General features: G+C 39.2%; 1 protein-coding gene across 4 annotated transcripts in view; it reads right to left on the reverse strand.

Moving 5' to 3' along the window:
- Positions 1 to 14,437, reverse strand: part of Pis (phosphatidylinositol synthase) — a 30,490-nt gene extending 16,053 nt beyond the window's left edge. The window contains exons 1-4 of one of the 4 annotated variants that reach the window (XM_071672889.1): positions 12,235 to 12,417; positions 11,922 to 12,078; positions 10,403 to 10,537; positions 6,439 to 6,592 (exon numbers count right to left, since the gene is read on the reverse strand). In XM_071672889.1, coding sequence (XP_071528990.1) covers positions 6,439 to 6,592; positions 10,403 to 10,537; positions 11,922 to 11,961 — 329 coding nt within the window. In that variant the 5' untranslated portion in view covers positions 11,962 to 12,078; positions 12,235 to 12,417. Of the gene's footprint in view, positions 1 to 6,438; positions 6,593 to 10,402; positions 10,538 to 11,709; positions 11,846 to 11,921; positions 12,079 to 12,234; positions 12,418 to 12,777; positions 12,919 to 14,299 lie in introns of those variants that run through there. The other 3 variants (XM_071672892.1, XM_071672893.1, XM_071672890.1) reach the window with 3 other exon arrangements.
- Between the last annotated feature and the right edge of the window lie 524 nt (positions 14,438 to 14,961).

Below are 14,961 nucleotides of genomic sequence, written 5' to 3' on the forward strand. Positions count from 1 at the left end.
ATAAACAACCAAATATGCACATATACATACATATACATATCACCATATAAACACACATACATATACATATACACACATGTACATATTCATACTTGCTTGCCTTCATCCATTCCTGTTGTCACCCTGCTCCACAGGAAACAGCATTGCTACCCCCTGCTTCAGCAAGGTAGCGCCAGGAAAAACACACAAAAAAGGCCACATTCGTTTACACTCAGTCTCTAGCTGTAATGTGTAATGCACCAAAACCACAGCTTTCTATCTATACCCTGGCCCCTCAGACCCTTCCATGATTTACTCCAGATGCTTCACATGCTGTGGTTCAGTCCAATGACAGCACATCAATCCCAGTATACCACAACATTCTAATTCACTCTATCCCTTGCATGCCTTTCACCCTCCTGTATGTTCAGGCCCTGATCCCTCATAATCTTTTTCACTCCATTCTTCCACCTCCAATTTGGTCCCCTTGCTTCTCCTTGTTCCCTCCACCTCTGACACATATATCATCTTTGTCAATCTTTCCTCACTCATTCTGCCCATATGTCCAAACCATTTCAACACACCCTCTTCTGCTCTCTCGACCACACTCTTTTTTATTTGCACACATATCTCTCTTACCCTTTCATTACTTACTCGATCAAACACCTCACATCACATATTGTCCTCAAACATTTCATTTCCAACACATCTACCCCCCTCCTCACAACTCTATCTACAGCCCATGCCTCACAACCACATAACATTGTTGGAACTACTATTCCTTCAAACATACCCATATTTGCTCTCCAAGTTAATGTTCTCTCCTTCCACACATTCTTCATCACTCCCGGAACCTTCAACCATTCCCCAACCCTGTGACTTACTTCCACTTCAATGGTTCCATCTACTGCTAAATCCACTCTCAGATATCTAAAACACTTCATTTCCTCCAATTCTTCTCCAATCAAATGTACATCCCAATTAACTTGTCCCTCAACCCTACTGAGCCTAATAACCTTGCTCTTATTCATATTTACTCTTTCTCCTTTCACACACTTTTCCAAACTCAGTCACCAACTTCTGCAGTTCCTCACAGCTCCTTACCTGACCCACCAATATCTAAGTAAAAAGGTACTAAAACAACAACACCTGACCCTGACCTCACATGTAAAGTCTCGGACAATGTTCTTCAGGTACTACTAGGCCAAGCATGGAACCTTGTTTCTTAGATACTGATGGCTCAGGTGAGGAGTGTTGTTCCTAATTCAGTTTTGTTTATATATCTTATTCTATTGTTCTTGTATAGTCTAAGACAATGTAAGGTCAAGGTCAGAGGCAATGTTTCTAAGGTGCAGAACCTTGTACTTTAAGAACTGTTGGGTCTGGAGAAGAGATTTTTTCCACATTTAATTATCTCTGTCGAACTTTTTCTTTAATTGTTCTTGTGCAATTCCCCTTGGAGGGATCTTAAAATATACATGAAGGATTGGTAGGATGTTCTTACATTTTTTCTGAGGCATATGATCATTCTGTCTATTCCAAAGTTATTCACTAAGGATCAACTTTGCTTTAGCAATGTATAGTTACAAACTTACAAAGTAAAAAAGGGATTCAAATAGCAACAGACCACTTGGTCCCTTTGAGACTGTTTAGTGTAAGTGATGTGAAAATCCTAGATCAGTGTGGTAAGACTACAAATATGTCCATATTTCAAACAGAAAAATATAAACTTTTCATGTACCAAAGAAGATGCAAATATTGTCAGTCATGGCTTTGGAGAAAAATATTTATAAAGTCTATGCATAATGTACATATGGTACTAGTTTCAAACCACTTTAATTGGTAAATCATTCTGTATGTTGACAATCATGTTGAAGGAAAAGTGCTTTGCCTCATTCGAGGTAAAACCTTTGCAAACAAGTTTTTAACTATAACACAAGTGAAATCAGACAAATCTTTGTCTTTCCTCAAGCAGGGTGACCAAAAGTGAAAACAACATTCAAGATGGAGATGCATGAATGATTTGTAAAGAATAAGGATAATTTCCTAAGATGTAAATTCAACAGCCCTACCTATAAATCCAACAATTTTGTTCACCATTTCAACAGCTTCTGAGCACTCTTTACTTGGCTTAAGATGACCAGAGATTATTACATCCATGCCTTTTCCTCATTTATCTTTTGAAGCTCAACAGAATTCATACTGTAGCATGACTTTGCATTTTCAATACTGACACATAAAACTTCGCACTTATTGATATCAAGATTCATTTGTCACTAGTGAGCCCAGTCCATCATTTTGTCTACATCCATTCGAAACTGCAGATGTTCAGTTTCTGTTGTAGATTTATATCCCAACTTAGTATTATCTGCAAATTTCAGCATCTTACCATGCAGATCATTATCACTATCATTACTATACTTGAAAAAGAGAACTGGTCCTAAGAATGATTTCTGTTGTACGCCAATTATTAAGTTTAAACACTCTGAGGCTTGACTTGATTATCAATTGCAACTCTTTGTTTGTGGCCAGTTAACCAATTTCCTATCCACCAAAGTACAGTTCCATATATACCATGTGACTTAACTTTAGTTAGTAACCTCTGATGTGCAACTTTATCAAATGCTTTTTGAAAATCTTGAAAGATGACAACAAATGCTTTACTTTCACCTTTACATTGACTAAATCATTAAAGGAATCAAGTAAATTTATCAGACCTGAATGATTTTGTTGAAAACCATGCCAAGAGTCAGTCATCAAGTGGTCATCGACAAAATTGTTTACAATCATATCCTTGATATTGGTTTTCATAAGTTTACCAATGGCAGATATTAAGCTCATTAGATGATAATTCTTTTGCTATGCCCACCCCCTTGAAGGAGTTTCCAAATGGAACAGATGTCAGATATATACCATACATAGGCAAACTTCCACTCTGGAACTTTCCCCAGTGTAAGTGCCTTACTGTAGAAAGAAGTCCAGGGTTTAGCTATTTCATTTTTCATCTCATTCATTGTCTTCATATAAAAATGCAGTTTTATTCAATTTCATTCCATTAGTGCTGATACTGTATCTTCAAATCTTATGACCATGTCACAAAATGTTTTCTCTCTTAGCACTGGAACTGGATTCAGGGCATGAGCAGTATCTTCAATTGCAAATACTGAAGCAAATTTTTAAAAAAATATTTGCTGTCTTTGTTGTTATGAACCAAATCATCATTTTCAGTTATTAATGAACCAGATGACTTGGTAAGGACTCTCTTGCTTCTAACATATCCATAAAACTATTTCGGGTTTCTTTTGCTATTTTCAGCAAAATATGTTTAATACTGATGTTTACTTTGACGTATAAGTCCCTTAGTTTCTCTTCACAGACTTACATAATTTGCTCTACATGCTGCTTATTGATCTCTCTGAGGTTCTTATGAGCTGCTTTCTTAAATAACAGACACTTGTTTACGTCAATGTTCCATTACTTTGGTTTAGCATAGGAAAAACACTGACAACTACATGTTACCACAAACGTTCCCTCCACAGCTTTGAATATTTTCCTGAAGCTCTTCCACAGTCCATCCATATCATTTTCATTGATTACATCATCCCAAGTTTGGCTGTCAAGAACAATCCAATAATCTTTAAAATTTGCAAGTCTAACATTGGGCGCTTTATTGCAACTCTCATGCTGACCAGCATTACAAGCAATGTTAAAAGTTAACTCAAAAACAATTCACTGTTGATCACTTGTACTAAACTTTTTTCCAACTTCAAAATTGTAAACATGGTCCTCATTTGTAACTAGAACTAAATCCCAATATATTCTCGTCATGAACAGGTTCATCAACTACTTGTATTAACACACTACCATGTAGAACTAGGTAAAGCCCATGCCCAGAGTTATTAGAAAGGGATTCCCCAAACTTAACTAATGGTATGTTGAAATCTCCAATGACTGAATTGTTTTCACTGCTAATTTCTGCTATCTGATCTTACAGTCTCTCATCTACCTTTGGTGTCTATGCTGGGGGCCTATAAAATAATCTTACTGTTATTTTCTTTTGAAACATCTTTAATTTTACAAAAATGAAGTCAAATTTATCATCATAAAATTTTTCAGCAAAGGATTTAGATAAGCTTCGACAAAAAGCAAGACACCAATGCCTACTTTATCTCCCCTATCACTGTTAAATATAGTGTACCCAGGAATAGCATATTTGGTGAGGAAATATCTGTTTCTAATAACTAAACAAGATTCTGAAAAACCTACTACACCATATTTTCTTTCCTATAGAGTTCTCTTTAACTCTGAAATTTGTTTATTTATACTCTGTGGTTAACAGAGAATATTTTAATACATGACAGTGGAATGTATATCAGCATCAGCAGCAGTGGGAAGCCTGTTTACGTGAACATAGCCTGTAACCTTGACATGAACTGTCCTATCCTGTTTGCAAACTACCTTGTTCCCAGCTTCCACCTGAGAATTGATCTCATGCTGCTCTGTTCTTCCTTTACCCCAACCTGCCTTGTTCCCAAAATATAATTTTCAAAAACTGTAATGGTCATAATGATGAAGTTAGTAGTTGGTAGGCAGTCAACGACCAGGAAAGTATATTACTAGTACTACCCACCTGGGTATTGGAAGGGTTAGTGACATCTGCTTAATAAGCCAGCACTTCAGTGGATGTCAAGTTGCCCTCCTCTGACCCAGGTAGGTGTCTTTTCTTTCTGCTTCACTAACATGTGGACTACTGGCATTCTGTCCACAAACGTACAATCTCTACTTGTCACAAGTAACACTTGACAACTCTTAACTCACGCAACTTATTCTTCATAACTCTAGTTTTTCCTGCAGTGAGCACTATGCGCTAGCCCTGCCTTTTAGCTAAATGGTAGGAGCAGTAGATAGAAGCAGTAGGTAGGAACATCTAGGCTGGAGCATTAGGTAGAAGTAGTTGGTAGGAGAATTAGATAGAAGTCGTCAGTAGGAACATTAGATAGAAGCCTCCGCAAACACTATGCTAGAATTGCCCTCTGCCAGTGGCTTGTTAAGGCTGAGGAACTAAATGCCAAGAAGCGGCACTAAAGTTCACTTTTTATGATGACTTTATTGCCATGGCCACCACTTTGAAGGAGTTCCAATTGGAACAGGCATCAGAGATATAGATAGATAGTTATAATGATTTGTTTGTATTTCCTGGTTCATTTTAACACTTTTTGGGAGACATTACAGAATTATTCTGATAAGGCAGTTCTTATATGTTGTTTTGCTGATTGTTTCCTAGTCAGTTTCATTCGATTTCTACAGTGTTAACCACCACTGCAGCAACACCAAGCACTTCCAGAGTAAACTCACCAGGACATTATTTGCAACACAACAGGTAAAAACCATAAAGTCAGAATCATACAAGTCTCCAACTGAAATAGTAAAGTGAACCAGGAAATGCAAGACGTTAATAATGTCAGAAATATGAATACATTTTAAAGGCAAAATAGCAAAATAATCATGAGTAAAAGATGCTGATCAACAACAATACCATGGAATAGACAAAATCTTACATCTCACTGGAAAAATCATTGAACATCTTCCTAAGCTCTCATCTATTTTTTGACCAACATCTAAAGAACCAATGCCTAAAGAGTAGGGGCTAACACATGACCAAACAGCACCAGAGGAATATGGCCTCTAGCTATCTGTCTGTTTATCTATCGATCTTTAACTCTTATACTAATTCCTTCCTAGAACTCCCTCCAGGGGGTGGCCATGGCAAAAGTCTCCATAATTGGTGAATTTCAGTACTACTTCTCAGTCTTAAGCACCACATCCTCAACAAGCCACTGGCAGAGGGCAACTTACATGAGAGATCAGGATCAGAAAGGCCATGTTCCCAAGATACTGGTAGGTGACTGAGCATCCTTGTCTCTCAGATACTGGAGTGTTTGGTGCACAACCTTGTTCTTCAGACACTGGTGGATCAGCACTTTGTTCCCTGGGTACTGATGGGTCATGTGATGAGCCTTGCTCCTAAATTAGATTATGGTCAAGTAACAATGCTGCTTTTGTTGTCTCCTAAAAAGACATCTTGAAAAACTGACAAAAGCTTATAGAAAAGTTCCCCACTCTTTTTTGACAGGCCAAACTAAATAAACTTCTAAAGTTGTGACCACCACTGTAAAGATGTGAATGTTCTCACACTAACCTGCAGAACTCTACACTCGCCATGCACAGTACTACTCATACTGAACACTACAGCCTCTACTAGTTACAACTAATTGTACATACACTTTCTCTGTAACTTTAAATGCCTTATATGTGTAAATTTCTAATGTTTTGTTTCTAAAGTGTCTATTGTGGTAATACTGTGTCTAGAGGATTAAGTCTGGAGATGCAAGCCTTTTATAGCAATAAAGGCCAGGATTTATTGCAGGGAAAAATTCACACAATATCCTATCAACATACGTATGGAGGTGAAGCCAGTGGCAAGATATATCGATCGCCATGGAGAGCTGGAACAGGAACATGTACTGTGGGTAGAAGTGGCTCAGTGTCACCAGCAAGCACATAGTTCCACATCGATCTGTAAGCTGGTCCAACATTGCCCCAAATTTTGTTCCTGAAAAAGTGAAACAACAAATTAAGGACTACAGTATGGTGAAATACAAAAATGTTATGTTTTGAAAGATAGATTGGCCACTTGAGGATTGGTTGTCATGATGCCAACTCTTTCTCTGAATGGCTAAGCTATGAGATTCTCTTCCTTCTTATGTCATTATATCTCTATATAACCTTCCTTCCTTTAAAAATTAAATCTACAAACACTTGGAGAGCCCTGATTAATTTCTACTTTCTTTTTTTTTCTAACTTTTTCTTTCACATGCGATGGCCTTGACAGGGGCCTGTTACTTGCGTGAACCATGTCAGTTACAGTAAATAGAAAAAAGGAAAATTAATAAAATTACAATAAACAAAGCCTCATAAAAATGTGAGGATGAGGATTCATCCTCTCCAATCATCATAGAACCTAAGCCAAAAGTTAAATCCTGACTCACCAATCCACTGTTTATCTAGGATTTTTAAATGCTGAAGATTGTATATAGCACCCTCACAGTCAACTGGCTGAGGCATCCCATACCATATGTGGCACATCATCTGTCAATGGTTCAATGAAGCAACACTGAAGCTGGTTTCATTACAATCATGAGACGTGAGAAAGACCAAAGAAAGTCTCAGAGCATACCGAGTCAGAGTTTTTTCGTGCTTGATCGCTATTTTCTGCAGTAGCAAAGTAGTGTCAGGAACAGTTGAAGAAAGGCCACATTTGCTCACATCCTCTCTCTAGCTCTCATCAAAACCACAGATCCCTATCCACATCCAGGCACCCAAGACCATTCTATGGTTTACCCCAGGCACTTCACAAGCCCTGGTTCAGTCCACTAATAGCACAGTATACAATGTGTTTCAATTCAATCTATCCCTTGCATGCCTTTCATCCTCCTGCATGTACAGGCCTTGATTGCTTAAAATAATTTTCACTCCTTCCTTCCATCTCCAATTTGGTTTCACTCTCTGAGTTCCCTCCACTTCTGACACATATCCTGTTTGTCAACCTTTCCTCATTCATTCTCTCCATATGTCCAAACCATTTTAGCACACCCTCTTCAGCTCTCTCAACCACAGTCCTTTTTATTACTACACCTCTCTCTCTTACTCTTTCATTACTTTCTCGATCAAACCACATCACACCACATATTGTCCTCAAACATTTCATTACCAACACATCCTCACCCCTCTGTAAAGTCTTATCCATAACCCATGCTTTGCATTCATATAATATTGTTGGGACTACTATACCTTCAAACATACTTACTGTTGCCCTCCTAGGTAACGTTCCCCCATTCCACACATTCTTCAATGCTCCCAGAACTCATATAAACATATATATTCATAAACGCCCACATATGCACATATACATTTATTATATTTTTTATTATACTTTGTCGCTGTCTCCCGCATTTGCGAGGTAGCGCAAGGAAACAGACGAAAGAAATGGCCCAACCCCCCCCATACACATGTATATACATACGTCCACACACGCAAATATACATACCTACACAGCTTTCCATGGTTTACCCCAGACGCTTCACATGCCTTGATTCAATCCACTGACAGCACGTCAACCCCGGTATACCACATCGCTCCAATTCACTCTATTCCTTGCCCTCCTTTCACCCTCCTGCATGTTCAGGCCCCGATCACACAAAATCTTTTTCACTCCATCTTTCCACCTCCAATTTGGTCTCCCTCTTCTCCTTGTTCCCTCCACCTCCGACACATATATCCTCTTGGTCAATCTTTCCTCACTTATCCTCTCCATGTGCCCAAACCACTTCAAAACACCCTCTTCTGCTCTCTCAACCACGCTCTTTTTATTTCCACACATCTCTCTTACCCTTACGTTACTCACTCGATCAAACCACCTCACACCACACATTGTCCTCAAACATCTCATTTCCAGCACATCCATCCTCCTGCGCACAACTCTATCCATAGCCCACGCCTCGCAACCATACAACATTGTTGGAACCACTATTCCTTCAAACATACCCATTTTTGCTTTCCGAGATAATGTTCTCGACTTCCACACATTCTTCAAGGCCCCCAGAATTTTCGCCCCCTCCCCCACCCTATGATCCACTTCCGCTTCCATGGTTCCATCCGCTGCCAGATCCACTCCCAGATATCTAAAACACTTCACTTCCTCCAGTTTTTCTCCATTCAAACTCACCTCCCAATTGACTTGACCCTCAACCCTACTGTACCTAATAACCTTGCTCTTATTCACATTTACTCTTAACTTTCTTCTTCCACACACTTTACCAAACTCAGTCACCAGCTTCTGCAGTTTCTCACATGAATCAGCCACCAGCGCTGTATCATCAGCGAACAACAACTGACTCACTTCCCAAGCTCTCTCATCCCCAACAGACTTCATACTTGCCCCTCCTTCCAAAACTCTTGCATTTACCTCCCTAACAACCCCATCCATAAACAAATTAAACAACCATGGAGACATCACACACCCCTGCCGCAAACCTACATTCACTGAGAACCAATCACTTTCCTCTCTTCCTACACGTACACATGCCTTACATCCTCGATAAAAACTTTTCACTGCTTCTAACAACTTTCCTCCCACACCATATATTCTTAATACCTTCCACAGAGCATCTCTATCAACTCTATCATATGCCTTCTCCAGATCCATAAATGCACATATACATACGTATTCTTAAGAGTCCACAGGGAAAAATGAAGTTGGGAACTTATCATGTTTCTTTTTTCCCTGTGGACTCTTAAGAATATACTTGATCATGCGCAAAATTATGATCCTTTCCAATATACATATGTATACATATCAACATATACATACACAGATGTAGATATTACATATATACACATGTACATATTCATATTTGCTTGCCTTCATCCATTCCTGTCGCTACCCTGCCCCACAGGAAAACAGCATCGCTATCCCCTGCTTCAGCAAGGTAGCACCAAGAAGAAAAACAAAAAGACCACATTCATTCACACTCACGTGTAATGCTCTGAAAACACAGCTCCCTATCCACATCCAAGCTCGACAGACCTTTCCATGGTTTACCCCAGACACTTCACATGCCCTGGTTTAGTCCACTGGCAGCATGTCGACCCCAGTATACCACATTGTCCCAATTCACTCTATTCCTTGCACGTCTCTCATCCTCCTGTATGTTCAGGCCCTGATTGCTCAAAACCTTTTTTACTCCATCCTTCCACCTCCAATTTGGTCTCTCATTTGTTAGTATACTGTTAACATTTTTCAGTTATAATGCCTTTTATAATATCAAAACAAAATAACATGAGATCCTTATTGTTTTGCAGCCACTGATGGTCACCTTATGAGGAAAACCAATCTTTGATGTTGTTAATGTGACAAATAGAGAAATTTACCAAACATGAAAATCTTAAATATACATCATACTGGCAAAATTGATAAACAATGTGAATATCTTATATTAAAATGGATAAACGTAGCATGGAAATCTTGACAAATCATTCACTCCATCCTTATCCCACTCCACAGCCACTTACTTCAGTACCTCAATATCAGCATTCTCAGTTAAAAAGAATACATATTGTCTCATATACAAATCTGAGGACCTACTTTACATCATGAAAGTGTGGTACATTGATAGTAAGTTATGAAGTTTCATGCATACAGAATTAGAGTGACGAAATTTTTGGTCTGGACTGAAACCATCCTTGTAACATGGGTTTCTACTCTTACAGAAATGTTCTTCTACAATGACAGACTGCAAGGAATGTAATCCCATCATTCTCTGAATATCCCATATACAATTACCGTAACAAAGTTAAAACTTACCTTGATTAAACATTCTAGCAGCATGGCCATCAAATGCATCCAGAAAACCAGACAGAATGTACATTGTTGCTGCTATAATATGATCAGTAGGCATGTAGTAGAAGGACAACAGTGCCAATATGATGCGGCCATAACCTGGAAAAGAGGAGCATTCAGGAAAATAAACACCGTAACCACAAAAAAAAAAATTCTGCATATTGCCCTTATTTAAAGGCAAGGTGAAACAAAAGTGAATGGTTAAATCATAATGTTAGCATAAAACTCTGTTAAGATTATGGAAGATGTGAGACTAAGAGCGTGGTGGCAAGCACAGAGCATCTGAACGGGGAAAAGCAGCTTGGCCTCATTAGCTTTCTGACTCAATTGCTGAGAGGTTTGTACACTGAGTTAGAACGAGGTCAAAGATAATTAAACTAGCTGTGAAAATGATGGGACATTTAAACTGCTTAGGGAGGTCTGGTGATATCTTCAATTTACTTTTTCATTTCTAGACCATTTGGTTGCTTTTACATTAATCAACCATATTTTTCATCAATCTTAATACCCCTATCCCAGTACTGACTTCTCTCTTATCAAAGGATGAAAATTATGATTAGAATCCTGCTCTATCAGTCTTTATATTATCACTGCAAAAAAATTCAAGATTATTAACCTATATGCTGCAGCTATCCCATATACCTGACAGATAAGTTGTATGCCTAGCAGCAAAATACAGCCCTGCAACTTATGTGTGATGGCTCATCATGCTCACATTAAGTGTAACAATATTGCCATATCTATTCTGTAGTGGCATTGGTAATGCTTTATCATGTAAAAAAATATTTTGAATAAAAGTACAAAATAAATGGTGAATTTAGGCTTTAAGCCTGCCATAATATGACCTTAAATAGAAAATCTGCCACAATTACTAAAACAGACCAAGAAATTTTTTTCTTCCTATTCACTATATTTATGATATACATAAATTGCTTGTGGAAACATTTTAAACAGTTAAAATCTTAAGAAAAATAAGAAGGAACTTAAAGCGCAGGTAAAATGCGAGGTTAAGTGGAGAGAAGGGATCGTAACTTAACCTCTAAACAGGGGTCTTCGCCTGTTGGACTCCTACTAAAACCCAACCTCACAGACTAGCACCTGATCAGGTTGCTTTGTCACTAGCCTCCCATCAGATCCAATGAGGCAATATTGCTGTAACATCCTCTATATTCATCGTTTCTCTTGTTATCAGTCTGAAATAAATGCTTCTCATCTCGTTCCCTACATCTAATGATACCTATACCTGCTGAGGTGAATCTTAAGTAACTCACTATGCATCTTTTCCCAGTTTCAGGTAATCATGACAATTAAGAGCTTTGCAGAAATAACTGTAGTTTGCCATGTTAAGAAGCAGGAGAGGAGAGAATCGATTGCCTTGCTCTGTCCTCCTCTCCCCGTCTATTGGCACTCAAATGACAGCTCCAAGGGCCCAGAAAGAGCGATAGGTTTTCATTGCAACATTATTACTTGACTCCTCACTTACCGATCAGGTTTGGGACAAAGAGAAATATATTTTCAGCCATCTTGCCAGGAGATAACTTGATGTGAAACTCTTACAACACCTTCCTGGCTAGAAATACTAAGCCGCAACACAGGTACACTGACTCCTGTGATATTGTAGTGCTTCTTGAGGCTCGGCCCTGGTGAGGGAGTTCACGTGTAAATATCCAATATTATCTTATTCAGAGATTCATTGGGTTTTCAGTATTATACTGATTTTATGTACAGATGGGAGGGGATGAGGCAAGTTATTGATTTCATGGAAGTGTTCAAAACATTTATCACTGTGGACTCACCGAGAACAAATCACTTGATATGTACGTGAAGTGAGCTGGAGTCTATAGTAAAGCAGTATGTGCAAGGAATCCTTTTACTTAGGGAAAAAGAGGAACAAAAATTTAACCCGGCATGTCTTAATTTGAGAGAAAGAGAGAGCGGAAGGGAAGGTAGGTAGGGGTGACGATGATTTTCGGTCCACTCCTTTTGTTAATCATGATAAAGGTTTTACTGCTGCTGTTGTTGCTTGTACATTGATTCCTGCATCATCACTGCTGCAGGAGGGATACTCGATCCACTGACTCAAGTGTGCCTCGAGATGGCAGTAGGATGAATGATGAAAACAGGAATGTGCAAGGAAAAACATACTATAATAATATTTAAACCTCTCTTAATGTGTGGTTTATATCTTTTATTTCAAATGCAGTTTTTGTCGTCTGCCGCTGATCCCTTTATCACATCATTGTTTTACTTGTTTCGCTCTAGCTATATGATTAAATATACGCTAATTAGGTTTTTATACACAGAGTACCATATGTCAAACACACTTTACTTTTGCTTACAGATGAATTTCCTCTGAGAAATATTTTTCTATCCTTCTTCGTTGTTATCCGCGTTAAGGAGGTATCGCCAGAAAAATACAAGGTCTCATACGTTCACAAAGTGCTAGGAACAGACGAGAAATGTTGTCACTTGCTCACATAGTGCCAAGAACAGACGAGAAAGGCCTCATTCGCTCACAACCATTCTCCAGCTGTCATGTATAATGCACCGAAACCACAGCTCCTTATCCACAACCAAGCCCCACAAAACATTTCATTTTTTTTCCTGGCTGCTTCATTTGCCCTTGTCAGTACATTAACATCACGTCGACCCATGTATACCACATCGCTCCGATTCACTCTGTCCCATGCATGCTTTTCACCATTCTGCATTCTCAGGCGCCGAGCACTCAAAATCATTTTTCTCCATCCTTGCCTTTCCCCCCTTCTCCTTGCCCCTCCTCTTCTGATATATATAATCTCTTTGTCAACCTCTCCTCACTCATTCTTTCTAAATCTTCAAACCATTTCACCTCACCCTCATCAGCTCGCTCAACCATATTCTTCTTATTACTACATCGCTCTCTTACCCTATCATTACTTACTCGGTCTATCTCAAACATTTCATTTCCAACACATCCACCCTCCTCCATATGTTGTCATCTGTAGCCCACGACTCGCATCCATGGAGCATCGTTGGAACTACCATACCTTCAAGTATATACATATTCGCCCTTCCAGATGGCGACCTCTCTTTCCGGACATTCCTCAGTGCTCCAAGAACTTTCGCTCTCTCTCACACACCCTCTGACTCACCATTTCTGTGGTTCCATTTGCTGCATTCAGGTATAAAACACCCCACTTCATCCAAGTTTTCTCCATTCAAACTCACAAACCAACCAACCAACCTGTCTGTCCGCAGTGACAAACCTTGCTAATAACATTGCTTTTGTTCACATTCACTCTCATTTTTCTCGTTTCACACACTCTCCCAAACTCAGATACTAACTTCTGCAGTTTCTCACTCAAATCCCCCACCAGTGTTATATCATCAGCAAGCAACAACTGACTCACCTCCCAACCCCCCTCCCCCTTCCCCCATTTCAACCTCTAGCATACTGCAGGCTTACAACTCATTCTAGACGTTCATTTTGCTTTCACCGTCCTCTCCATGGACAGCTTAAACAGCCGCGGTGACATCACATATCTCTACCGCAGATCTATCCTAAGCATTTACCTTTCACTGCTATAACTCGCACACACGCCCATATCTGTAAATAAAAACTCTTCACTGTATTTCGTGACTTTCCTCCCACACATGTAGTCATAACACCATTCCACCAGGGATCTCAGTTTACCTTACCATACGCTTTCTCTAGATCCATAAATGTCAGATATAATTTCCTCTCTTTCTCCAAGTATTTCTCATACAAATTTTTTCAAACGATCACCTGGTCCACACATCCTTTACCACTCTCACAGTCACATTGCTCCTCGCCAGTCTGATGTTCTGTGCATGTCACCACTCTGTCCTACACCTTACCTCATATATTCATTAGCGTTATTTCTTAGTAGTTCGATCACCATTTTTGTCCCTCCTTGACCTTTATACGTGGACAATGTGCATGCATATTGCTAGTCCTCTGGCACCTCGCCCTGAGTCTTACAGGCGTCGAACAGCTGACTAACCGATCAATAGCGGTGTCACCCACTTTCTTGAGAAATTCAACTGTCATCCCATCCACTCCTGCCACCTTGCCACCATACTTCATCTTATGCAATACTTTCATAACCGCTACCTCTCTTTACTGTAACATACACCATGGCTCTTTCACTCTGCATGCCACTTCTTCGTAAGCACACCAAGTCATCTAACATTCGAAACATTCAGTCTCCTGTTACTGCCTGCCCATCTGCTTACATCACATTCGCGCCATCTGTTCTCGGTGTTCTCATACCTTCTTTCAATACATTTTTTCTTTACTTAAAAAAAATGCGCCTTCATGTTTCTTTTCATGTAAATGTGGGTGTTCCGAGTTAGTTTCTCTGCAGTTAATTCTTATAATTAGAACGTTAGCCTATCTGAGGCCGGTTAATATATATTTTCTAATGGTTGATGAGACTAAGAAAGGGGTACAGAAGGGAAGATAACATGATAATCTTTTACAGATAAGGACAGGGAAGTGTATATCTAGGGGAGAGTTG

The sequence above is a fragment of the Panulirus ornatus genome, chromosome 18, assembly GCF_036320965.1.
Source record: "Panulirus ornatus isolate Po-2019 chromosome 18, ASM3632096v1, whole genome shotgun sequence".
NCBI classification, from domain to species: Eukaryota; Metazoa; Arthropoda; class Malacostraca; order Decapoda; family Palinuridae; genus Panulirus; species Panulirus ornatus.